General features: G+C 42.6%; 1 protein-coding gene across 2 annotated transcripts in view; it reads left to right on the top strand.

Annotated features, from left to right (window-relative positions):
* FMN2 (formin 2) overlaps positions 1-27871 on the top strand; it is a 358907-nt gene that overhangs the window by 34896 nt on the left and 296140 nt on the right. For both annotated transcript variants that reach the window (XM_032862943.1, XM_032862944.1), the window contains exon 2: positions 1749-1915. In XM_032862943.1, the coding sequence (XP_032718834.1) occupies positions 1749-1915 (167 nt within the window). The remainder of the gene's footprint in view (positions 1-1748; positions 1916-27871) is intronic.

Raw genomic sequence — 27871 nt, 5'->3', positions numbered from 1 at the left:
TTCGTTACCCCACATATCAGAGGCAGATCTTGAATTGAGTTTTGTTGTACAAACAAAAATAGGAAAAGGCATGAATATTGCCTGACCAGGATCCTTGCATGCGTTTGTGCATTTGAAATTCAGTTGTTCTAACTGGAGTCCAGACCTGGGCCTTGTTCACAGCGACCCAGGCTAAGAATGCTTCTCACATTGGGAAAGCGATTCAAACAAAAACGAAGAATGTGCCACAGAGACCTTACAAGGCCCTCAAGGCCTAAACGATTTACTGTTTGGCCCTTTGTAGAAAAAGCTGCTGATCTCTGGCATAGATGTATCTTCTTTCTCGTTCCAACCATGATGTGAATGAGTCTTGGTCACAGAACCCTAGCGTCGCATTTATCCCGAAACCCTAAAATATATCGATGGATACTTCTTAGGTGTGAGAGGCCACATTTGCAGGATATATGCTGGCTGTCAGAGAGTTTATTTTAGGAAGAGGTGTAGGTATTTTTTTTTAAAGATTTTATTTTGAGAGAGAGAGAATGCCAGCGTGAGTGGTGGGAGGGGCAGAGGGAGAGGCGGAAGCAAGCTACCCGCTTATCCAGGGGCCCAATACCGCAAGGGCCTCCAGTCTAGGACCCTCTGGGATCATGACCTGAGCCGAAGACAGACACTTGACTGACTGAGCTACCTGGGTGTCCCAAGAGGTGTAGATATTAAACAAGTATGCCCATGATCAATTAAAATCATTAGTTGCACAAGGTATGAAGAAGGGCTCCAAAAGAGTATGGGAGGGGGTCACTGGAGTCTTTTCTGGATAAGTGATTTAATCTAACTTTGAAGAATGAATCCACTAATTAGAGATAGGGGCAGGAACAGGGCAAAAACTGAGGGAGCAGTTGTGCCCCTGAAAGGAACCCTAGAGATTTTCCATTTCTTCTACCGGAGTTGACTAATGGAGAAATCAGCTAAATCAATTTCTAAAGGATAATATATTAGAGAGCAATTCGTATCAGAAATGAATTAGGGACTTCTGGTCATTCTGTTGTCCCAGATGACTCTGAGGTCCAACTAGGATTGAGAACCATGGCATGAGGTAGACCCGGGCCCTCTGGGGTCCTCAGCCAGTGGCCTCCTCTCGTGCATCTGTTCTTGTGTCACTATTCGGGAAATAAAAACTGAAGTTTGCACCTACTGTAGAGCTATGATTCTGAGGAGTATGTGAGATTTTAAGCCTGTCACATTCCTCTTCAGGGTGACGAATTGGCTGACAACCCTTTCCTCAGGGGTTGGGACCTTTGCCTGCCTCCTGTCTCCTCATTCCCTGCCCCCCCCGCCCCGCCATTGCCATACCAGAGACTGTGAATATCAGTCACTGACATTTCTTAGCCCACGTGGTGGTTGCTAACTGCCCCTCAGAGAACCATCAGCAGTGTAAACAGAGAGGAAGGAGGCTTACCAGTGAGATCCAAAAGGCTGGGTCCTTCTTCAGGGCGAAAATGTACAGCCCATCCCATGATCATCCTCTTTGGGGGCAGGGGATGTTTTGGGGGATGGGACAGGAAACTCGAGCTGCCTTTTCCCGTGGGGAAACCCTGGCCTCCGACTGCAGAGTCTTCTCTGTGACTGAGAAGCTGCTGTCTGTGCCCCTCAGTAGCCTTGGCAACGGTGATGCTCCGGGGCTGTGTTTTCCAGGCCTCCCTCCCCGGGGAGGGTTCCGAGCCAGGTGACTTGCCAGTGCTCCTTCCTAATGACTGTTTCCTCTGCAGGGCGGACTCTGCTGGAGAAGCTCTTCAGCCGGCAGGAGAACGGGCCTCCAGAGGAAGCCGAGAAGTTTTGCTCCCGGATCATTGCCATGGGTCTCCTACTTCCCTTCAGTGACTGCTTCCGGGAACCGAGTGATCGGAACGCCCAGTCCAGTTCAGCTCCGTTTGATGTAAGTAGGAACCCTGAGGCAGATGGCAGCCAAAATGTGATGTGTGTCTGCCCAGTCACCCTGTAACTTAAAAACCAGCATGTGATGCAAGCCATCCTCCCCTCAGCCACTGTCTGTCTCCATGCTTTCCTTCTTGACTACAGTAATCTTAGGTATATTGGCTAAACCTGCTTTTCTTAACAGATGGCCACTTTGGACAGTTTTCCAGACTGTTCTAATCGGTGATGATTTTAAGGTGGTCCTAAAGGACTACTGGCTTAGCTGGTTGAGGACGCTACTTCGGAAGCAATACCATAGGGCCAGAGCTTTTTTCCCAGGGGGCCGCAAGGTTTCCATGGACGCCTAGAACACTGTTTCAGTGCGTTCATAGCTCATCTGTACTAACCGTTGGAATGAAGGAGCTCTGTCGGCTCTCCCCAGCTCCCATTCACCAAGAGAATTAATACCGCCCCACAGTAATCCAGAAGGCTTGTTCGTAATTCCTAATGAATATCAGGACAGCCAGATTGTCATTTTCAAGCCAGGGTGTTGCTAACCTTTCTCAGGTACGTGGTGCTTGTGTGACATGGTAGTTTTATGGAGTACGTGCCTCAGATCCAGGTATGTGAGAATTCACCTCTATGATTTTCTCTTAAGAAAATGAAGGTCTAATTAGCTTACTTGTGTGGAGCCCAGGGCTGTTGAGGCAGAGTAATGGGTTCTCGTCTGTGGGTTACCCTTGTTCTTTGCTTCCAACCGTGTATTCCCTTCTGCACCTTCGTGTACGTGCTGTTGACCAGTGAGTGAGACGATGGCGAGTTTAGACAGACAATGAAAATGGACCCCGACTGAGATCAGGACGTGATCGTCAACAATAAAATGTCTACATGTCCTGTATTTCTTCTTTCTCTTCTTCATACATTATAACCTCTGTTTTTCCGTGATCGGCCTTCAGTATTAGGAAAATTAATCATGTAAAATATTGTGAGACCTTCTTAATACTTCCCACGTGGAAGAAGATTCCTCAGGGTGTGCCGTGACTTGTGAAATGTCCTTCTTGAGATCTTTTTATTTAATTAATTATTTTTTCAATGACCTTCTAGCTAATTACTGCTAGGTAGAGCTTTTTCTTCTATAAGAAGAATTGGATAATTAAACCCCCGCCCCTTTTTTGGTGAGAGGTGTGTGTTATTACAGAGAAAGAATCTGGGGACTGTGTTAGGCTGTCTTGTACAGCTGTGTTCTAGAAAATATCAATTTACAAGTTGGAATTACAATCAACATGTTATAGAGAAAGGCAAACCGTGGCTGTGTCTAAAGCTTGTCTTTTGATTGAAACTATTCCCAAGTTGACTGCATTTTCCCCTCTTAAAGTTTAGAAGTGAACAGTCTTATCATTCAAAAAATGTGAAATTGAAATAAACTGAAAAGAATAGGGTAATTCTATACCTTCTTTTTTTAATCACCAAGCAACTTTAAAAAAAAAAAGATTTATTTATTTATTTATTTATTTATTTATTTATTTGACAGGCAGAGATTACAAGTAGGCAGAGGCAGACAGAGAGAGGGGGGAAGCAGCCTCCCCGCTGAGCAGAGAGCCCGATGCGGGGCTCAATCCCAGGACCCTTGGATCATGACCCGAGCCGAAGGCAGAGGCTTAACCCACTGAGCCACCCAGGTGCCTCTTAATCACCAACCTTCTCTCCCACCTTCCCTGCATCCTTGTATTAGAGCAGTAACTCCTCCCATCATTGTCTATTTGGAGGACTCTTGAGTGTGGCATGGAGAGGGAAAAGGAAACAACAGAGAAAATCCCTTAATATGGTAGGAAGAAGTTTCCTTATAATGGGGAATTTGCTTCCCCCAACTTTATGGAATTGCATTTTCTCCTTACTTTCTTCGTTGGCTCTGTGATACGTCTCTACTCCCCCTGCCAAACTAAAGACAGAACAGATATGAAATTAAAGGCGCTCTAGTGAGAAATGTCTTTCCATATAGTTCGGCAGCAGGTCAGTCACTGAACTGTGCTTTTGCTCCTTGCATGGACTAGGCTTTTCTTCAAAACGCAGAGAGGTGGGTAGCAAGACAAGGAGTTCTGTAGACTGAGGTATTAGTGGAGGATCGAGGAGAAGTGAACTTGTCTGTGTGGAGAGAAGTTTCTGATAATTAGTCTCTCTGCTGGTTTCCCGAAAATTGTTGTTGGGATCATTTCTAAACAACAATTCTCTTGAGGACAGTTGCCTTTGAGACATAACACCATGTGGGAATAAATTCATAACTGGCACTCTTCCCACCCCCAACTTTGTTCCCTTGCTAAGAGCATCTCATTCCCTCCCCCTTCTCCTCTCTCCTTTTTTTTTTTTTTTTTTAAAGATTTTATTTATTTATTTGACAGAGATCACAAGTAGGCAGAGAGGCAGGCAGAGAGAGAGAGGGGAAGCAGGCTCCCCACTGAGCGGAGAGCCCGATGCAGGGCTTGATCCCAGGACCCTGAGATCACGACCTGAACCGAAGGCAGAGGCTCAACCCTCTGAGCCACCAGGCACCCCCTCCCCTCTCCATTTACACACGTAATTAAAGCATAAAGAGTTTTGATTTATGGGTCTCACTGATGCGGTTTATGGATTAGCCTTCTTCAGTCAACCCTTTTCAGTCCCATGCTGTACATTTTTAGGGCCTAACATTTTGCTTTAGAAATGCTATAGAGAATAGGAAAGGACTTGACATTTTTCTCTTCATTTTTTTAACGTGGTGAAAGTTTCAAGAACCCGAAAAGGCGAAGAACTTTGATAATGTTCGTTCATTCCCGGATGCTGAGCAAATACATTCTATAGGCTCCAGAGACAGATTAGTGAGGAAGAGAAATGGGACTTCTTTCCTCTTTTTTTTTTTTTGAGAAATAAGATTTCTGTTCTCCTGAACATTCTATCCTTATCACAGTGGGGAGAGACACACAAAAACCAAAAACTGAACACCAACAACAAAAACTGAAACTAGAACAACAACAAATAGAAGCATCGGCCGTGAGTTTACATCAGATCCTAATAAATGCTGTAAAGGAAGCAAACCCTAGTAGCATGATAGGGTCAGTGGGAGTGGAGGGGGCGCGTCCAGGATGGAGGTTGAGGGAAGCTCATTCCAGGAAGCTCACCGGGCAAGCACAAAGGGCTGGGGGTGGGGGAGCGTCGGCGTGACGAAAGCACGGCACGGCCTGAGTGCCTGTGCAGCCGAAATGTCATGAGTTGAGGGCAGAAAGGTCTTGGGGTGGAACATGCAGGGTCTTGAAAGCCATGAAGGAAAACAGAATCTTTTTTTAGTAGCTTTTGGAAGGTTTTGTGTGGGGGTAGAACATATTTTATTTATAAAGATTTATTTATTTGACAGAGAGATAGAGTGCACAAGTAGGCAGAGAGGCAGGCAGAGGGAGAGGGAGAAGCAGCCTCCCCACTGAGCAGGGAGCCCAATGTGAGGCTCTATCCCAGGACTCTGGGGTCATGACCTGAGCCAAAGGCAGATGCTTAACCGACTGAACCACCCAGGCGCCCCGGAAGAACACATTTTACATGGATCCCTCAGCCTGGTCTCTGGGTAATGGAGTAGAGGGGACACGAGGAACATGCAGTAGTTGAGTGAGGGACGGTGGCAGTAGCTTGGGGAAGGGTGGTGGTGAGAATTAGAGAAGAGTCCTTAGGTATGGGATGGATTCTGGAGGCAGAGCTGATGGGACTTATGGTGGGTTAGACATGGGGGCGATGGAAAAAGAAGTCGACTGTAACTTCTTGGTTTAAGTAACTGGGTGGATGGTTGAGCCATTTATTGAGATGGAGAAGACAGGTCCATTGTAGGAGGAAAATGTTGTATGTACAGAACTAGTGCTTGTTATAAACTTTATTGGAATAAAATTCTGTTAATTTAGAAAACTGATACCGAGCATATAAGCTGAGAAACATAAACTTTTTCTTTTTGCTGGTGGAATGTTGTTGACTTTATTTGCCAATCAAAATTAGGGCCACGATACTCAAAGGCATTTCAGCCATCAGAAGGGCTGGTAGCCCTTTGCATAGCCCTGTCTTCATAACAGAAAGAAAGATGGAGCTCCGTTCGGGACCTAATTGCATTGTTCATTACCTTTTCCTATTTCTATTACTAATCTGGGGACCCAGGAGCTATCACCTGAGTTCTTATTCCCTGACAGTGTCCTCACATTTGCCTTTTGTTTTTTTTTTTTTTTTGGTTTCTTTTTGTTTTGTATCTCAGACTTCTAAGCTGGATCATTTCGATTCTTTCTTTTTTAAAAGATTTTATTTATTTGAGAGAGAGAGAGAGAGAGAGGACAAGTGGTGGGGAGAGGCAGAGGTAGAGAAAGAGCAAGAGAAGCAGACTCCAGCCATCAGGAAGCCCAACGTGGGGCTCGATCCCAGGACCCAGGGATCATGACCTGAGCCGAAGGCAGATGCTTAACTGATTGAGCCACCTGGGTGCCCCTAAGCTAGATCGTTTCTAACAAGAGAAAACACATGCATAATACAACTACTTAGTAGATTGTATTGCTTAATTGTAGGTCATGGGTTGTTTCTGTTTTTGTTTTTTAATGAAGAAAGACTTTATCTTTTTGGAGTCTTTTCTAGTTATTTCTCAAGTCTGAGAAAAAAGTCTCTCTCCTGAAAATGTTTACTGTAAATCCTTAGAAATAGCAGAACTTTCACTATTATGATACACTATTATGACACACACAGTTGACTCTTGAACAACATGGGGGTTAGGGACGCCAACCCCTACACAGTCAAAAATCCATATGTAACTTTTGACTTCTCCCAAATTTATCTACTAATATCCTGCTGCTGACTGGAAGCCTTACCCATAACTTAAGAGTCGATTAACATGTTTTGTTATGTGTATTACATACTGTATTCTTATAATAAAGTAAGGTAGAGAAAAGAAAATGTTACTAAGAAAATCACAAGGAAGGAAAATACATTTACTGTTCTATTAAAAAAAAAAAAATTCACGTGTAAGTGGACCCACATCGTTCAAACCTGAGTTGTTCAAGAATCAGCTGTAATTTGCAGTTTCGGGCCACCGCCCAGCTACCTGTGGATGAGATATGCCAGTCCTTAGCCTGTGACTGACCATGGGCCCTGGTGCGGTAGCTGGAGGTCATTTTGCAAGAATAGGTCCAATAATATAGTCCCTTAAGATTCCTTTTCTTTGGAATTTTTTTTTTTTTTTTGGTAAGCTTTTTATTTATTTGAGGGCACCCGGGTGGCTCTGTCAGTTAAGCGTCTGCCTTTAGCTCAGGTCATGGTCCCAGTGTTCTGGGATTGAGTCCCGTGTCGGGCTCCCTGCTCAGCGGGGAGTCTGTGCTCCCTCTGCCTTCCTCCTTGCTCGTGCTATCTCCCTCACACTCAAATAAATAAAAGTAAACTAAATAAATAATAAATAAAACTCTCAAAGAAAAATAAATACATAAGTAAAAATAAATAGAAATCTCTAAGTAAATAAATAAAAAATAAAATAAATGGGGATCCCATACAGCTGTGTCTCCTTCCACCATGTCAGGAGGCAGAAGTCACCAGCTGTGCAGTCAAATGCTCTATCATGGAGCTATACCCCCAAGGCACCAGCTATGAACCAGGAAGAGGATTCTTACAGGATACGGAGACCATGTTGGTGCCTTCAGACTCCCAATCTCTAGAACTGAGAAGTAAATTCTGTTGTTTATAAGCCACCCAAACTCTGATATTTTGTTATAGTAGCCCCAATGGACCAAGGCACCTACTAGCTTCCTCTTCTAATTTAGATCACGTTCTCGATATGTAATTATAATTTTTTTTCCAGCTCCTCCCTTTTCTTTTGTCCTGCCCCTAATCATTGGGGACCCACAAGTTAAAGGACAACCTCTATTCTCAACTGATTCACAGCCACTTTAAAGAAATAAGATAAGCGTTAGACTACAGTATTAGAAGAGGGCTCCATAGTCAGACTGTCCTGGATTTGAGTCCTGGATTTCCCACTTTGTAAACTTAGGTAAATGGCTTAGTTTCTTTCTTATGTAAAACGAACAGCGATGCAGTAGTTTCTGAGTAAGGAGACAGCTTGAATACAAGCAAAGCATTTTGCACATTATGGAGCATACAGTAAGTGCTCAATGTATGTTCACAGTTCCCACAGATCATGATCATATTGGAGTTCAGTGGAGGCATGTTCAGTCGGGGGAGCAAAGGAGAGAATTAACTGCGTCTCCGTGGTAACTCAGTAGATAACCCCCGGGAGGAGACTTGAGGGCAGACTTGGAATTTGCTGTGGGGGCAGATGGAGGGGACTATAGTTTAAAATTCTCTCCTGAGTGTGAATCGGGGGAATGATAGGTGAGAGGAGGCCAGACATGAAAACAAAGATATTTATGTCACCTCGGAGGTGTTTTTAGTATCTGTGCTGCTGAAGCAAGCACTCCTTGGGGATGTTTGTAAATAATTTTTTAGTAGTTAAGGTATAAAGAGATTAGCATTTATAAAAAAAATCATTCTGGTGGCAGAGTGGACAAGGAGGAAATTTAAACATAGTATCTGGGTGATCAGTAAAAATGTCCAAACTGAAACAGGCAGTGTGGATGAGAGGAGACAGCTCTGGGGACTATTTTAAAATTTGGAATTGGTGGGACTTGTCATTTGATTAGATGTGGGGAAGTGAAGGAGTAGATGATTTCTTTGGCTTCTGATTTGTATCTCTGGGTGGATGATGATTACAAAGAGGCCTAATACTAAAGAGGAAATAGGCTTCAGGGAAGATGATAGTTCTTTCTTGGACATCTAGAACGTGTGGTTGTTCGGGACATGATGGTTGGCAGTTCCTAGAGGGCAAAGGAGCTGATGTTACTTACATCACCACTGTCGCCTAAAAGATAAGCAGAGGTAGTAAATTAAGATAGAGAGTAATAATACCCTGAGATTACAGATCTTAAGGACTATGAGGAATAGGTGTTCTGAGAATGGATTCATGGGAGGCTGTTGCCAGTAGATACTGGGATTTAGGAATTCAGAGGTGAAGCTGTTCTACTGATTCCAAAGTCCAGTCCCTGGAGCACGATGCTCATAGTCATTGGAATTGAGGCGTTGAGAGTGCTGGCTGGGACTAAGCATCCCACAGGACTGTGAAGGAGTAGATAGTAGGTGTGGAGACTCGGACACCAGACTGTGCCGTGCAGTCCTTGAAGAGGAGAAGGCTCTGTGGAGGTCATTCAGTTTCTGCATTAAGAGGGGATGAATGGTGACACCCCAGCTTGACATGGGCTTCAGAGGTGCAGAGATTGTGCACGGGATGGGCATGGAATATTCTCTAGATCACTATGGAGATGATGAGGCCATGTTTACAAGAGGAATCAGAAAAATTCCTTTTAGTTCAGTCCTTAATTGCTTGACTTACCATGTCAACCTGTTTGATTACCTTCTTGGGTCTGCCCATTACTGGTCTCCAATCCAGTCTCCTTAGGCTTTCCTAGGGCTTCTTGGTACGGGGCCGTGCTCCCTTCTAGATATATATGTCGGTATCGGAGGACATTTTTAGCTGCCATGTGAGGGAGGGCTGCAGCTGCCATCTTCCATCCCCAGGGGAGGATTTTCTAGTACAAAATACCAGTAGCTGAGAAGCCCTGCAGTGTACATCCTGCCTAAAGCCTTTAGTGGTTTGTCTGTCAGAATGAGGTACCAGTTCCTTGGACCTCCATGATCTGCCTCCTGCCTTCAACCCTTTCACAGTTCTCCAGCTCAAAATGCACTTCCTTTCTGTTTTTCCAAACTCTGTCCTTTGCCAGGCTGACGTGCTCTCAGTTTCCTAACTGTCTGTACTTTCTCTCACCCCTGGAGTTCTGTGAGTACTACTGCTTCTACTCCCAAACTACTATGACCATGTTAGCTCTCCTTTTTTTTTTTTTTTCTTAATAGACTGTTACTCAGAGTTCCCTCTGAGATACCTTCTTTAGCCATCTAAACCTAAATTTTTTCTCTTAATAGATGTGTAATATAATTTGCTATTTACCCTGTAATGCCCTAGTACAGATTAAATTTTATGTGAAGGTGTCCCTGTGATCAGTGCAATGCTTTGTCCCTGTGTTTACCGTAGAAGCACAGATCTGTGGTAAATACAGAAATCAGATCTCCCCACAGTGCTTTAGAGCAGACCCTAGTCCTAGACTGGATTACAGTCTCATCGACTTCACTTAAGAGGTTGGAACAGTTACACAAGGTCACAGATGAAAACCTTTCGTGTGCCATAAGAGCGCCTACCTCTGGAGTGATTTTGAAGATTAAATGAGATTGATAAAGCCTGGCACAATTCCTAGCACGTAATAAGTCCCTAGTAAATATTAACAATGACTTTTTAAAATTATTATCTTTCAAGTTCCAATCATAGAACCTGGTATAGCCCTTCAGTGAATATGCCTTGATTTCACGGAGAAGAGGGTTGTAAGGAAAACCTTAGGGACAGAGAAGAGGAACTGGAGAATCCATTAAGTGAGCTGTCTTGAATGATCAAGAGTTACCCGTATTTAATAATCTTGTAAACACTTGGAGGGAGAGCAGATGGAGGATGGGATGGAATATGGATTTGTTCAGAAATTAGTTGGCTTGAGAACGGACTCTGTTGGATCTCTGCTTCTGGGCCTATTGCCATTCTTTCTTTCTTTCTTTTTTTTTTTTTTTTAAGATTTTATTTATTTATTTGACGGACAGAGATCACAAGCAAGCAGAGAGGCAGGCAGAGAGAGAGGAAGAAGCAGGCTTCCAGCTGAGCAAAGAACCCAACGAGGGGCTTGATCCCAGGACCCTGGGATTGTGGCCTGAGCTGAAGGCAGAGGCTTTAACCCACTGAGCCACCCAGGTGCCCTGCCATTCTTTTTTTTAAAAGATTTTATTTATTTATTTGACAGAGAAGTCACAAGTAGGCAGAGAGGCAGATGGGAGGGGGCGGGGAGCAGGCTCCCCGCTGAGCAGACAGCCTGATTCGGGGCTCGATCCCAGGACCCTGAGATCATGACCTGAGCCGGAGGCAGCGCTTAACGACTGAGCCACCCAGGTGCCTCCCCGCCGTTCTTTCTTAATCCATTTGCTACTCATGATTTTGCTGCTGTAATGACCATTTCCACTACCCCCCCACCCCACCACCAACCTGCCTTCCCAGCATCTTTCTGGATGGAGTGGAATGGAGATGGAGGGAGTAGGAGAATCTCTGGGGGAGGGAACTGCAAACTGTGCAGGGAAGTCCTCTTGCCCACTCGATGCTGTGTTCATGCCTGCTTCCTCGTTACTGCACGCTGTCTGGTTCTGAGAGCATTCTACTGGATCTTGGCGGATGACTTACATATTTGCTGCTTTAGCTCTCAGTGTTTGTGTGTGCGAACGTCTGGCATACTTTACAGATCATGCGGCATGAATGAATGGCTTTCTGTAACACCCCCCGGAAGAATAAGGACCTCTGTGTCACTCAGCATTCCTAAAGCAAAGGAGCTGACAAGATAAGAGATTGGTTTGCTACACAACATTGCTCCTCTCTTTCAAAGAACTCTACCGCATGGAATGAGTTTGATTTTCTTGGCTGGATAATCCAATAAAATAATTGGAGGGAATCGTCAATAAATGTAAACAGGAAAAAAATCTACTTACTATTCTTCATTGTCTCCAAAAGGCGTATTTTCATTTAATTTTACTTTTTAGTTTTAAAATAGATTTATTTCATAAAAAATGTAATAAGCGGGTATTATCGAGAAGTTCCGGGGCGCCTGGGTGCCTCAGTGGGCTAAAGCCTCTGCTTTCCGCTCAGGTCATGATTCTGGGGTCCTGGGATGGGCCCCGCATCCGGCTTTCTGCTCAGCGGGGAGCCTGCTTCCCCCTCTCTGCCTGCCTCTCTGCCTACTTTTGATCTCTCTCTGCCAAGTCAAATAAATAAATAAATAAAAGGAAGTTCCTACTTGATTTCTTTCTTTGCAGGCTGCACATTTGTATGGTTTTTAAAAAATAGCTTTGCAGTGCTAACCGTTGTTTATCACAGGATTGACTTTGTGTGGGGTTAAATTATGTCTGCCACGTTTGTAGTCCATGTAGTTCAGTGTGAAGTAGAAGGCTTTTAATATGTATTTTAAACTTTGTTATTTCTCTGGACTCCATTATTTTAAAAAGTGTTCTGTCACATTCTTTTTATCCTGACAATTTATTTTTATTTTTAAAATTTGTTTTGAAGATTTTATTTATTTATTTGTCAGAGTGAGAGAGAGACGAGCTTGGGTAGGGGCAGAGGGAGAAGCAGGCTCCCCACCGAGCAAGGAGCCGGATGCGGGACTCATTCCCAGGACCTTGGGATCATGACCTGAGCTGGGGCAAACACTTAACTGACTGAGCCACCCAGGCGTCCCAGTCCTGACAATTTAGTGATTTGTCCCTCGTTATTGTTCAGTGGTTTTATGGTTTTATGACTGGATCCTGTACTAATCAGTGTCCAAGTTTTATACATTTGAGTTTAAGCATATATATTTAGAGATTATTTGAATTTTTTGATCTGATATGGGATTTAGTAAATTTCTAACACATGCTGCTTTTGCTTATTTTGTTTAAAAAGGTAAAACAGGGTTATTTATAAAAAGGAGTCTTTAGGGGCGCCTGGGTGGCTCAGTGGGTTAAGCCTCTGCCTTCGGCTCAGGTCATGATCTCAGGGTCCTGGGATCGAGTCCCGCATTGGGCTCTCTGCTCAGCAGGGAGCCTGTTTCTCTCTCTCTCTCTGCCTGCCTCTCTGTCTACTTGTGGTCTCTCTCTGTCAAATAAATAAATAAAATCTTAAAAAAAAAAAAAAGGAGTCTTTAGTTCAAGACCCACATTGGGGGTAAAGTTTACTTAAATAAAAATAAAAACCACAGATTTGGTGGCTTCAACAACAGAGATTGGGGTGCCTGGCTGGCTCAGTCAGTAGAGCGTGGGACTCTTAATCTCAGAGTTGTGAGTTCCAGCCCCACACTGGGTGTAGAGATTACTTAAAAAACAAACCAAAAAAGAAAGAACAGGTGAGTCCCCCCACAAATTAGGTTGAATTCAAGAATGTTGTTAGAAAAGTGGTAAGGGTAACTCATTGTTTCCCTCACCACAAAATTTTCTGAGCTTAGGGAAAGTGTTACCAGAACTTCTGTGGATTTTAGAGTAATCCCCAACCATAAAGTTAATTGAAGTTTAGAAAAGTCAATTTCTAAAAATAAATTATTGGCAGTCATACTTTTTAAGGCAGTGACATACTTTCTTCTTGATGATTTCTTTTTTCATTTAAGGGTATTAAGCTGTTAGAGGTATCTTTTTTGGCTTTCACAACTGGTTCTTTTTGTCACCCACTTGGCAAACAGTGCTGAGTGACTCAGAGTTCATTTTGAATTTATATGATGGACTTTTATTAAAATGGGTGACTTGGCCCAACTTTTCTGTCATGATTTTCTTTTCTTCTCCTTCTCCTGGATATGTACTGAATATTAATAAGTTCTGTTGATGTGACTTGCATTTCCTGTGGCCTTTCTTATCTCAAGAGCCAGGGGAAGTATAGAATTATGAAATCCAAGGCAAAGTGAGGATACCTTGTACTGAGAAAGCATCACCCAACCAGAAATTTAGAGGGTTATTTTTTTCTCTTTGGATACCTGAAAGAAGATTTATTCTATTTTTATTATCTTTATTGTCTAGATCAGGGTTGGCAGAGTTTTCCAAAGTTGGCCAGATAGAAGATATTTTAGGCTTTAATAAATATTTACAGTCTTTGTCACAATTGCTCAGATCTTCTATTATTGTGTGAAAGCAGCCATAGACGATGTGTAATGAATAAGCATGGCTGTGTTTCCTAATAAAACTATTTTCGAAAATGGGCACCTGGCCATATTTGGCTTGTGGACTGTGATTTGCTGACCCCTGGTCTGTGCTCAGATAAGATTTAAAAGGTGAATCTGATCTGTGGGTTTGATTTTTCTTGTCTCTAACCATATGCGGTCACTGGCCCGTTATGCAATATTTATTGAATTTTTCCATGAAAAGTGCAGTTAGTTTCCTGTGTTTGTTTGCGTACTGTTAAAAGGATGAAAAGACATGGCAGCACACTGTTTAATAGGAGGGGTGTTGGTAGAGGAGTTTTGAGGTTTGAGTGGTCAGTATGACTGGAGCATAGAGTCACAGCATGAGGAGACAGGGACAGAGGAGACCACATTAGATGCTGGATGGTTTCCAGAGCCATTTATGAAGGCTTCTGAAAGAATGCTTAGGAACTGGAACTCAGTCCTGAGAGCACTGAGGGTTTTAGGTGGAGGAATGTGATGTGATCAGATCCATGTTTTAGAGTATTCTGGGTGTTTGTGGAATATGGACTGAGAGGTGTTGGATGTGTATGGTTTGGAGGCTGGAAGAGGAGATGTTGCAGTAATCCAGGAGAGGGGAGATGATTGCTTTCAACTATGTAAGTAGTAGTGGGGACGAACAAAGGACAATTCTTTTTTCTTTTGAAAATTTTCTTCATTTATCTGTGAGAGAAAGAGAGCGAGTGTGCTTATGCATGAGGGGGGAGGAGTAGAAGGAGAGAGACAAGCAGACTCTGCCGAATGGGAAGCCTGACACGGGGCTGATCCCAGGACCCCAACATTATGACCTGAGCTGAAGTCTGATGCTTACTTGACTGAGTCACCCAGGCACCCCAACAAAGGTCAATTCTGATGCTTCTTAGTTCTCAAACATTGGAATCACCTGGAGGATTTGTTAAAACATAAATTGCTGATTTATGATTCCATGAGTCTGGTTTCTGAGTCCATGAGTCTGAGGATGGGGTTGGAGAATCTGCATTTCTAACAAGTTCCCAGGTGATGCTGATAGTACTGGTCTGGGGCCCACACTTTGAGAAGCAAGGGTGCAAATGCTTTATTTTAGAAGGTTGAGATGATAAGCCTTGGGAATTTGCTTGATTGTATGAAGATGAGGAAGAGGCAGAAGCAAGGAGGATGTGCCCAGGTTTCTGGCTTGAACGATAGGGTGGAGTGTGGTGCTATCTCCTAAGTGTAAAACAGGAGGAGCACATTGGGTGTACAATTTAGGTCTTACTGAATTTCAGGATATCTACCAAAACATGTGCAAAAATACTCAGTCATTTGTACCTAACGGTCAGGAGAGTGAGCCTAGGGGGAGAGAGATCGAGGAATCTTGAATGTGTAGATGACACCCAAAGCCATTATTCATTGAAAAGTGCCTGTAGAGTGAGATGGGAGAGGGACCTGATGTGTAGATGAACATTTAGGCAATGAGCAGGGTAAGAAAAGATACTGCAGTGAGACATCCAAGGAGCATTCATAGAGGTAGGACAGGAAAAAAAGATTTTGGAATATTGAGTGGTATAAAATTTTGCCAAGAGGTCAAGTAAGATTAACACTGAAAAGTAGTTACTGAATTTACCAAAAGTTATTGTTAATAACCTTGTAGAGAGGAATTTGAGTGGGTGTTATGGACACTGCTCAGATTTCAGGAGGCTGGGGTTTAATGGAAGGGTAAGGGCGAGTGAGATGCCAGGAGGCAGGATTAATGGATTAATTAGTGTGGTTAGCTGCAGGATAAAGAAAAATAAGGTGGGTTATCAGTTGGGAAGGAAGGCTGCCTTTTTTTTTGTTTGTTTGTTTGTTTGTTTTTTAAGGCATAGGAGGGTTTAGAGCATGTGTAGGTTCTGATGGGAGGATCCAATAAAGAGGGAAACATTGAAGATCAGGGGAAGAAAGAATGGAGATAGCCTGTGGTTGCGAGAAGGCCAGAGGGATGGGTTGTATGACGGGAGTGGGGGGATTGGCCTGGGCCAGGAATGGGAGCTCCTGCATGTGAAAGCAGATGCAGAAAGAAGGGCACAGAAGCAGCAGGAAGGGTATGGAGGCAGGTGGGCTGCTTTGTAGGTCGATGATAGGAAGTTGAGAACGTATCTCTTGCCTGAGTGTTTTCTGTCAATTAGGAGGCATAGTCCTCCATATTGGGCAAAGAGGGATGTGTGAGGCCAGATGTTTAAAAAATGGTATGGAAAAATTTCATTTGGAAATCACAGAAACGGGACGAGAACTGAATAAAGTTATGCCTGTGTAGGGCCAGTTGGGGTAGAAGATGATGGGTATGGCAAAGGCAAAACACTGGACTGATCTCAGGTTGGCATTGTACCTTTGGATGCATCCAAAGGTTAGCGACGGGGGGAGTTGAGGATTTGGACATGGAAGTGGTGGAAAGAATGGGGTACGATCTTAGAAGACCATATCAGGGGATCAGTGATAGAAGCTGGGGAGTCAAGATTCTCAAGGTCTGGAGGGTAAGTTCAGGCAGGATGTCTACATGTATAGTTTCACAAGTACAGTGGTTTTTGATGATTAAGTGGTTGAGGATGTGGCCGGGTGAGTGGACTGTTGCTTGAGGTAGGGTGAACGTGAGATCAAGGTGTAGGTTGGGTCCTTCACAAGGCAAATGGTGTCTCCCAATATTGTGATGAAGGGTAGATGTTATTTTGGAAGTAATTCTGGAAGGGATCCTTTAATTGAGGATAACAAATGCATTAGTTTAGAATGATAGTTCATATACAGCATGTCCCGTATGCATTTACAAAGCAAAAAACCAGAATGAATTATGTATGCAATAGCAACATGAAGATATAGGTGATCCTATTTTAATCTGAGTCCTTCCTTAGTGGGAAGTGGGGTAAAAACCATGGTGGGGTGCGGCTAGGAGATGGAAGTATTCTTGTTTGTGTTGTGCTTGCATTTACTTCACTCTTTCTTTTCTGTTTTTTGGACATGAATTATTTGCTAATCATGGCTGCATCCACTGACCCTCCAGTCTGCAGGAGGGCATTGTCAATTTTTGTTATAGGTGCCTTTACTTATTTTTAAACTTGAACCTTTGAAAACAACTTATGCTGACTAAGCACTTTACAAATATTAATTCATTTACTCTTTATAATGTCCCTGATGAGATAGGTTTTATTTCCATTTTATAGAAGAAACTGAAGCCCCCAAGCATTATGTTCATTCTCTCTCTTGCTTGAGGTTCAGTTCCCAGCACAAAACCTTCAGTTGCTTTTTTGCAGCATTTGCTTTATCTAACTAGCCACTACACCGATCCACACACAAGCCTTCCTCCTTTGGGTGAATATTCTGTAAAATGATGTCTGGAGCCTGTTGTTTTAATGAGAATCCCTTATCTTCTTGTGCTTTGTTCTTTTATGATGTTTACAGGATTTTCTATGTAGAACAACTGATACACAACAGCTTCAGGCTAAATGCTCTGGAAAAAGTCTCCCCCACTCAGCAGAAGGTATTGATTCGTGATATTTCCTGGTTCACATTGTCAAACAGGCTATGGGACGGATTTCCCCCTTTTAGCTGTTTCAAGCCATGTGTCTGTGCAGTGTGTGTATCTGATTGATTTTCTGTCTTGCAATGGGACAATAAAATATTGAAAGAATCTAATGATGACTTAATTTAGGCCATTTCTCTTAAACTGACAAATGAGGTCACTCAAGCTCACAAAGGTGAAGTGACTTATCTGTGCTCGAAATAGTTTTGACGGAGCCAGAATCTTAGTCTTCTGACACTCAGGTCAATTTGCTTTTCCCCATGCCATGTTGGCTTTGTTATATAAGGAACAGCTTCCATGAAATAGAGTCTAACTTTCTCTACGTTCTTGGTGGTTAACGTCCTTGTGCATTCATTAAATGTAGTCAGGTAATTACTTTTAACAAAGTAATTGTGTACTTCTGGGTTAGGTGAATGTGTTACGAAGATTCTTGGACATTTTTAGAGATCTTTGAAAATGATGTCGGGGATCTTTGCAAGAAAATACTGTGAATCGAAGATGGAAGAGAACCTGAGAAGAGAGCTTAGTATTAGTAGTCTGAATGATCTGCATAAAAATGAGGACAGAGAATGCTTTAAATGCATTGCAATGAGAATTTGAAGATGACAGTTTTCCCATGATACTCTGTGTGAAAACCCTGATGTCACTCATACATTTGGGAGCAGCTTCCTGGGAGGAGGGCCGTTTTCATCAGAGACAGGAGGGGTGGAATCTTGTGTGCAGGTCAGAAACGTGTTAGAGCTTCCTGACATCTTTACAGTTGGGAGAGAGCTCTCCTTGAAGCCTGTAGGTACGAGGAGGGTGCTAAGTCGTCCTCATTGTCTTCTAAGGCTAAGATCTCAAGGAAACAGGTAGGCTCAGTGGAAGATCCTATGGACCCTATCAGAAGCATGAAAATAGGGAATCTTTGGGGAAAAAAAAAGCATCTCATGCAAAACCAAAATATAAGTGAGATTAGAGATTAGTGTTAATAGAACTATTTTGAATCTGGAAATTGGCTTCATGTTGTAAGAATTGACCGCATATTGGACCTATATTGACCATTAGTAAATGGGAAAGAGGAGGACATATGAGTAAGCAGAGACAGGGTCGCTGGACACAGTGGAGAAAAGTATTTATTTTTAGTATTATAGTTAAAATGCAACCAATATTTACTACAGTGTGAGGTGATTTTCAGATTCAAAACAGATGACAGAAGAACCCAAGGCAGGGTCTGAGAAATGTTATTTACCATAGAATGCTGTAACTCTTGACCAGGTACCCTGCGAAAAGGGGCTGCTCAGTAGACCGAGAATGAGATCATGCGAGAACCATCAAAAGTCTTCGAGGTGCCATCTTTTGGTGCTTATACTTACTCTCCTTCCTAAGTATGATTTGTGAACTTGAAAGACAATGGTCTAAGTAGGCTGTTTTTCAAAGTAATTTAAAAAAAAGTATATACCGAGGAATATAATGTCTGGTTTGCTATCCAGTAAGAAAAAATTTTCTCTCTCTCTATTTTTAAGATTTTTTTTTTTTTTTTTTGACAGAGCACAGGCAGGGGGAATGGCAGGCAGAGGGAGAGGGAGAAGCAGGCTCCCAGCTGAGCAGGGAGCCCAATGTGGGGCTCGATCCCAGGACCTTAAGATCACAACCTGAGCTGAAGGCAGACGCTTAACCGGCTGGGTCACCCAGATGCCCTGAAAAAAATTTACTCTTTATTTAGGTTATATTGACTAGATGTATAAGAGCTTGCCCCTGAACTAGCAGACACCATTTTTGATGTCAGTATTGTGCCGTTTCTATTAGCAACTGCTGTAGGGTTCATCCTTTAAAATGGCATCTGACAAAGTGGGAATTCCAGATTCATTTTGGACATAGGCAGTGAAGACCTAGTGGTGGGTGATCTTTTCCTCCAAGTAAGCAGGAACATGGGGGAGGGAGGGGTTACATCCTGCGGGGAATGCCGATTAGTAAATCCACATATGTCTGTCTCGTTTCTCGAGGCCAGATGGTGGGAATGGAGAAGAGTTAGAACTTGTAACCTGTTTCTTTTTTATGCCTCGGTGTTCAGTACAAGGTCTCTGGCCTTGAGGATCATCATCACTGAAGGATGCTGTTGCCATTCTTAAGCATTTCTCTTCCTGTTTTTGGAAAATAAATCCTCAGCAGTAGTTACAGAACAGTGAAAGTTGTCTTGGGTTCCCATACTCATTGTCAGGGAGGAAGTTTTTTTCCTTCCTTAAAAAAATATACCTTTGTTTTCACATTGCCTTGTTCAGAGTAGGCCTCCTGGATGATCTTTTTATAGGAACGTCATTAACAACAAAAATGATGGAAAGCAGCCAACATTTAGTGTTTTCTAAGGGCCAGCCACTGTGCTAAGTGTTGAACGTGGGTCCCTTCAGTTGATTAGTTTAAAATAAATTATTGATTTATTTAATCCGATTTCTACTTTCTGATGTGGAAACTGAGGCTGAGGGTAATTTGCCCAGCCATAGTGTTTAGTAAGTGGGAGAGAAGGAATTCAGACCCAGGAAAGCGGACTCCATGTCTGTGCCTTTTTTTCATCTTCCAGAGCCAATCTGTCATGAAATCCTGATGATTCAAAGTATATTTGGAAACTTTGGTCTTGTTTTATTTTCCGTTGCCATCACTCTAGTGCAGGCCCCCTTTGTCTTGTGTGTGGACCACAAAAGTTGTCTCCTTATTCGTCTGCCTTCTTCCATTCTTGTCCCCTCCAGTTCCTCCTCCCCAAAAGGGTGATCATGGTCTGTTTGCTAGAGAAGCTTTACCCTGACGATAGTGCCAGGGCCCTCATTCACAGCCTCCAAGGCCCTCCCTTACCTATGCCCGGGTTAGGTCTGCAGTTTCATTGACTTCTCTCTCCCACACGTCTGTGTTTTCCAGGGAGCTTCCTAAAATGCTAACTTTGGGGTTGCACTTCGGGAAAGTCCAGTGGACTAGGTATGAGGATGGACTCTGGATATCAGGAATTTTGATGAGCCAGTTTTGGGAGAGCTTTGCTCTAGAAAATGAGTTCTTTCAATATTAGTTGTAGCTTAAGACGTGGAAGCTGCTCTTGGTCTTTTGTAAATGCCAAGGAGGGTCTACCTTGAATTCTCCAGAGTTTTAGCTCCGCTGGTGAGAGCTGCTGCGCTAGAACTAAGCTTCCTGAAGGGACATTTTCCCCCACTGCTCATTAAGGCTTTGCTTCCCCTTCTGTAACTGAGAAGCTGCTTTGGTGAGAGAGAGAGACCAAGTTGGTTTCTAGGCGGTTTTCAGAATCTTCCACAGAACTAAGGCTTTAATTTCTTACAGGAACTTCCTCTGTTTAACTTTCATTCCTCTTATTAAAAACAACAACAACAAACCAAGAAGCAAAACAAACAAAAAAACCTTGAGACGTAAAGTGCAGATATTCAGACGTGGAAATGTAACTGTGAATAAATTCTTGCCTTTAACAGAAAATATATTAAACTGAATCTTATTCTATATTTACTGTGGCCCCAGGCCTAACCCTGGGATTTTTCTTGCTTTTGATTCTACCTTTATAGATTTGTAAGTGTGTTCTTTTGGTTTTTACTTTTGAAGTATCAGAGGTTGTAGAACATTGAAGTTACAGAACATTAAGAATAAAATAATTCCTTATAAGTTTATCAGAGTTTCAAAAAAAACCTTTCAAATCCTAGAGAAAAATTTTAAAACCTCTTCAATGCTGGCGCCTAGATGGCTCAGTCAGTTAAGTGTCTTCCTTCAGCTCAGCTCATGATCTCAGGGTTCTTGGATTGAGCCCCACGTCGGGCTCCTTGCTCAGTGGGGATCCTGTTTCTCCCTCTCCCTCTGCCTGCTGCTCCCCCTCCTTGTGCCCTCTTTTTCTCTCTCTCAAATAAATAAACTTTAAAACAATACAAAACCTCTTCAGTAATTTTGTCTATAGAGTGTATATTCTAGATGAAGGAACTATTATGGAATTATACAGATATGAATTATATTTATAGATTAAATTTTATATATAGTTTCATCTCTACCCTTAGCACATATACCAACTATTTCTTTTTTTTTTTTTTTTTTTAGATTTTATTTATTTATTTATTTGACAAACAGAGATCACAAGTAGGCAGAGAGGCAGGCAGAGAGAGCGGGGGAAGCAGGCTCCCTGCTGAGCAGAGAGCCCGATGCGGGGCTTGATCCCAGGACCTTGAGATCATAGACCTGAGCCAAAGGCAGAGGCTTAATCCACTGAGCCACCCTGGCGCCCCTATACCAAGCATTTCTGATTTGATCTGTAAGCTATTTAATTGATTTGATTTGTAAGATGTTTAGTTGCACCACATGCATATGCACATGATGAACAAGTACTGTTAATGTTATGATTCCATGTGTTTATTCTGTTAATTCCAAGCACTTCTGCTACAGTTTATTCTATTGCAGTGTTGATTTTTATTTCCCCATTTGTATCAAAGAGAATTTTATTAGGTTGACATTTCTTCTTGGCATGTCTGTAAGTTCAGCAAATATAGCAACTGAGGTGTTAAATTTCAGTCAAAAATAGAACTCCTCAGCCTCCTTTTGGAAATTTTTTCTCATTCATGCTCAGGATGCAAGTATGAAGTGTTCAGGTCTGCCCTCTGCCGGTCATGTCAAATTATGGCGAGGGGATTGGAATTCTCAGAATAGCGTTAATTTCCTTCCAAGCATACGGAGTGGCCAGAAGACATTTTAAAATGTCAGCACTGAAAAATCTATTTACTAGAAAATTAATTTTAATAGTTTTGATTTTTAAAATTTAAAGATTTGTTCATTTAGTAAATTTGTAAAACTGGAGAGAAGTAGAAGTTTCTTTTTTTTAATTGCTGAAGAAAATACTATTTGTGGTTTTCTTCAAGTAATGAAAGCAAATATGCATATAGTTAAGGTTACAATAACATTAGGGAGAAAATGTACAATATTTTAAATGCTGATATTGGTAAAGTTAAAGGTTTTTATTTTTGTTTTTTTTTTGTTTGTTTTTTTAACTCTACTGACACAGCACTTACTCAGTTAAAGGTCTTGATAACTCCCTTAAATTGAGTTTTAGGTTCCAACAACATACCTTCTTCTTTAGATAGAACAGATTTTTCATTAAGTTGAATTTGCTGAATGATTTTCTCCTTTAGCTAAAGATTAACTCTTATTGAGATATTCTTTCACTTTCAAGGATTTGTACAGAACTTTGGAACTTCATAAAGGAGCTTATATCAAGATATAATGACAATGGAAGTGTACAGATAGGATAGGCTGCAAATGCGAATTTGAGGTCAACCATCCATCAGATAGAGCCAACACCTATCAACACCTAGAACGGATGGAAACCAGTTTGTCTTTTCTGTGGACTGAATAGGAAAGTGACTACTGATTAAATAAGACTTCATTTTCCTTAGCTATGAGAAGCAGTATCTGTAAGCATGGGGAAGGTTTCCATGGGATAAGATTAAGCACTATACAATTAAGGCATATCCTGTTTAGAACCTTGTCCAATCGTGGCTTTAATTAAGGTCACACTGACATTTAATAGTTTGAGACTAAAATCCTGCTAAAGTGTACTGAGCTGGGTGATGAGAATTGCTTTTGTTTTTAAAGTATTACTAATTGTGTGCCCTCCCTGGTGAAATGAAGCACAGTTCAGTGACCTCTAATGGCCTTTTTAATAACAATAGTGACCATTTTTGTGTGACCTTACTTTGCAAAGGGTTTTCCACTTGTCATTTGATCCTTGTAACACCCCTGGGAGCTATTATCATATCCACTTTAGAGAGAGGGAGACTGGACATAGTAATTAGCAGAGAAATGGTTCCCATCTAAGTCTGTTGAACTTTAAATGCCTGCTCTTAACCCTCGTGCCTATTTTGCAGGTCTGGGAGTCTATTTTAGAATAATCATTATAGGCTGTGAGTACAAGCGCGTTAGCATTTCACAAGTCTGTTCAGAAGCAAAGGCACAAGTTCTAACAGGAGCCTGTCCTTCGTCAGTAACTTCAGAAAATAAGGAATTGGTCAGAGAAACATGAGTAAAGTAATAAACTATCTTATTTATCCCATTGGGACTGCACATGAATATATTGAGAAATTTGTTGGTTCCTACGTGCCGACTGTTACATCCGTTTAAGCACTTGTTTTTTTAGAAGTGGCTTTTCAAAGTCTATTTTGTTTAGTTATATTTGAGCTCCGTAGATCAAGACACTGCATATGAAGACAGGCCTTGTTTTTAACTGGCAATGATAATAGCTTTAGCTGTAATGGCGACACACTTGACTAATTATAGAATCATTTTCCCTTCTGAGCACTCTGTAGGCACTCTTTTCTCTACGCAAGCAGAACTTATTACAGATCTTTCTCTCACTTCCAGGTTGCTTCCTCTGCTGCACATGGCTGGTGACACATTTTAAGGCTGAGCCTTTATTTTAGCTCCCCTTTCTGCAAATAGAGCCTCAACAGGCAGCCTCCTCTTCTTGGTTATGTGTTTTCCTGGAGCAAATTGTCAAAGCTCACCTTCAGCTAACACCTCTGCGAGAATGTCAGTTCTACTGGGTGAAGCCTGGCTTCTGAGGGAAGGAAGTCCTAAAAGAATCAGGAATAGAGTTTCCTGCAGTACTTCCTTGTGATTAAGAAAGTTCCAGGATAAGCATTTAGATATTCTGCCCCCTCCGTACGAGATTTGTTGGTATTTAATTATAAGAATGGATCGCTAGTGAGCACTCATCTAGCTCTCACGGAGCAGAACTGGGTAGTTCCCGCAGAGGGATGGAGAGCCCCTGCCCTCAGAATTCCTCTCATTCCCTCCCTCATCGGTGGTTACCACCGTGGGCCGTAATGCTTACCGTTCACACCTCATCTGAGTTCGGACCCTGTGTCTTCTCCAGGTCCAGCCTGAACCTGAGTGTCCTCCTCTGGGCCCTTCTGATACTCAGAGCTCATTTCTAAATAACAAGCTATTTCTCCCCGCCTACTCCCCTCCCCCAATTCCTTGTACTTCTTTCTTTAACTCCACATTGGTTTCCTTTGGTCAAACTATAGTTTTTGAAATTCACGAGGATGGTTGTCTTGCCTTTGGATCTTCTCATCTCATAGTGCCAGGAGGTAGGGCGCGTGCCTGTTTGTTCTAGCTGTAGCTTCCTCCCCTGCTTCCTTCTTCCTGGGCCTGTCCCTGTGTCACTGGGAACCTCCACATGAGGGCGCTACTGCCTGTACTTACTTCTGATGTGAGCTGGAGGGTGAGGCGCCCATAGAAACTCAAGTCATGCTGGGTACCAAGTTAGCAGATTCTGCTTGTGGAATGCTTGCTGCTCTGCTAAACTGATCTGAGCAGAGAAAAACTTGCTCCTGAGCATTTCACAGACTTTGACCTTCTGGAGTTTCTACCTTGCTACTCAACCCCTGCTCTCTTGCACAAAGCTGGCAGCAGTTACTGGAGAAAGCCACAACATGGTGGTCATGGAGTCCACCATGCCTTCCAGAGGCCCAGTCTGAGCTGCCTGCTGTCTTTACACTGCTCGGCAGACAGTCTCTTTCCATTTGAAATATGCCTTCCTTCTTCTCAACGACCATGTAATCCCTTGACTGGGACCTGGGACCCTCTAATTTTTAATGGGAAGTTTGCATTTTTATGTAATCTTTCTCTTCCTCTTATATAAAGTAACTCTTACAATATTTGTGGAAAAGTTATTTCTATTTTTTTAACGCTGTTTTGTCCCTTATTCAACATCTGGGCCCATCAGTGAATTTAAGATATTTCTGAAAACATGTCTGTTCCCTTAGTTTTGAGAATTCACCTTCCTTTACTTCTTTCTAGGAGAATTTGAGACAATTTATCAGTACTTCCCGAAAACCCCTCTTCACTGGGCTGACTGCAAAACAGTATTTTTTTTTTCTACTTCCTGCTGCTAAAATGTGGGAGCTTCCTAAAACAAAGCCCTTAGATTCCTCTTCCCACCTCTCCCCCTCCTCTTTGTGTGGACTCCTACTTCTGTGTATGCTTACTGACTTTCAAGCAAATTCCCAACTCCAGTCAGGTTCACAAGCCCCAATTGCGTGTATCTGCTTGCCTGCTAGAAACCTCCAGCGTCCTGGCTGGCACCTTAAATTCAGCATACCTGAAATCAAACTCCTTTGCAAAGGTCATCAAGTGGTCCTACTTCTGGAAAGTGGCGTTATTCTCACTTTTTCTCCCAGGCCCAAAGCCTTGACTGCCGGTCTGCCCCGATGGTACTGTGGCCCGTCCCCTGTGCCCAGCTGAGCTGCGAGGAGGGTCTGCCCCTTGAACGTCAGGGTGCCTGGATCAGACCCCTAATTCCAGCTCCCCCTCCTCATTCTGACGCATTTTTACAGTGACAGAGTCTGATTTATTTGACTTTAATTTGCAAACATGATGGGGAGCTTCCAGTCCCACCTGATGTGGACATGCCGCGACTACATTCAAGGTCCCCTTCACACCTTCTGTGGTACTTTCCCTCCTTCTCCCCTCGTTGAGTTGGACTCACTGTCCTTGACACACCCCACAATTCTCTGTCCCCGAATTGCCGATAGCCCTCTTTTCCTGAATGCTTTCCAGCCGTTACTTTCAGTTTTCAATACTAATTTTCAATTTTTTTTGAAGATTTTATTTATTTATTTGAGAGAGAGAAAGAGAGATCATGAGCAGGGGGCAGACAGAGAGGGAGAAACAAACTTCCTGCTGAGCAGGGAGCCTGACACGGGGCTCGATCCCACGACCCTGGGATCATGACCTGAGCTGAAGGCAGACACTTAACCAATTGAGCCACCCATGAACCACAATTTTTTTTTTTTTTTAATTTTAATGCTTTTTTAAACCTTCTGAAAAGGTTTTCCTGGTAACTTCACCGAGAAGGAAGCTTACCTTGGTTTGATTACTATAACACAGGTATTTTCCTATGGTATGTACTATTCTCCTCTATTTTATAGTATATCTGTACCTTTTCTACTAGTCTGTGGGATTTTGACTGAAGCACTTGGAGTTTAGACACACTTGGGTTTGAATCCTGGCTTGTGTACCTGCAGCTCTTTGGTTTGGGGGCAAGTTACTGACTCGAGCCTCAGTTTCTTCATCTATAAAATGAGGAAAATAGAAGGGATTTTGGTGAGCATCAAATAAAATATTGGGCACTTGGGTAAAGTAAAATAGCTTTAGAGCACCTATGGTTGAATCCCCAGCTGTTTGAGTCTTGGCTTTGCTCGTACTTACCATGTGCTATTGGTCAGCTCCTTTGTCCTTCTGTGGGCCTCTGTTCCTAGATGGCAGATGGGGAGGCCAGTGGCCACATGGATTGTCATGGAGATAATGCAACATATAGCAGAATGGGTGCTCAGGAGGGGCAAATCATGCCAGAACTTTTCCAGGCAAGGTTCCTATGTCCTCTCCTTTTATCTTAGTTCTCAAAAGGTCCCTCTCTCTCTGTGGGCTGGTTGCATTACTACTTTATAGGCAAGGAAGCGAAGTTTCCACGGCTGTTTCTAGAAAAATATGGAACTATGATCTATGATTTAAACCCAGACGGTACCTGGCTTAAATTTCATGTACTTTTTGTTAGATCATGATAAGCTACTGTGTAGTAGGGGATTCAGTCAATGCTAATATCCGTATCCACGTAAGAGCGACACATAGTTCGTGTCTTAGGAAAAGCTGTGGTCCAGGTGGGGGTGGGGAGCCCACAGACAACCTGATAAAGAGAAGTCAACTTCAACAGAGAAAATGCTGCTACAGAATCTACAAAGTGTTGTAGGAATACGGAAGATGGCACGATTAACTCTACCTGGGAAAGGACAGAGAAAGGAGGTCTTCACTTTAGAGAGATGCCATCTGAATGTCACTTGAAAGTTAAGTAGAAGTTTCCTAGGTGGAGAAGCCAAGTGGGCCTTGGGAGAAGAACTGACTTCTGTCCCAGGAGCAACAACCTCTGAAAGATCTTGGCACATTCAGGAAATGGTGAGCATTCTCGGGTTGGCAGACACAAAGGGCAATAGAGAAGGATAGGAGCAGAGAGGGATGGGCCATTGGCCATTTATAAGGATGGCCTCATCTGAGGCCATCTTTGGAGGTTCTATCTTGGGATCGTTGGGGATCTGAAAGGTTTTTAGCACCAAGAAAAGAACGTGTTCACCTTTGCATTTGATGATGACTTCCTGCATGGTGGGAAGTGAGCTACAGGGGAATCGTGGCTGCTTATGACATTATTGAAATCTTTTAAACTGGGTCTGAGTGGCTCGGATGAGGAGAGGCTAATTCTAGAGACACATGTGAGAGGGACATAATTGCATTTGCTGACTTGCTTTAGGAGGCTGGAAGGGGATTTGCAGTGATTTTTAATAATTCATAATCTTAAAATTTTTGATGGACAATACACAATTTGTTAGTCCATGGGAGGACTTCTTAGCTCTATCACAAAAAAAGAGAAGAAAAGAAAAAGAAAGCTGACCATCTGGATACGGGCACATCAAACCTGGTTAGATGCCTTTTGTTTATTGTTTTTGATTTTTAGAGGGGCTAAAACTTAGGATTTTTATAACTGTGTATCCCTGAAAAGAGTCCCAAGCAGAGGTCAACATTCAGCTGGGTTTAAGGCAGA

This window comes from Lontra canadensis, unplaced genomic scaffold, assembly GCF_010015895.1.
Source record: "Lontra canadensis isolate GAN:19392208 unplaced genomic scaffold, GSC_riverotter_1.0 scaffold24, whole genome shotgun sequence".
Lineage (NCBI taxonomy): Eukaryota > Metazoa > Chordata > Mammalia > Carnivora > Mustelidae > Lontra > Lontra canadensis.
The sequence above is the reverse complement of the archived record's forward strand: the minus strand, read 5'-3'. Positions and strand labels throughout refer to the sequence as shown.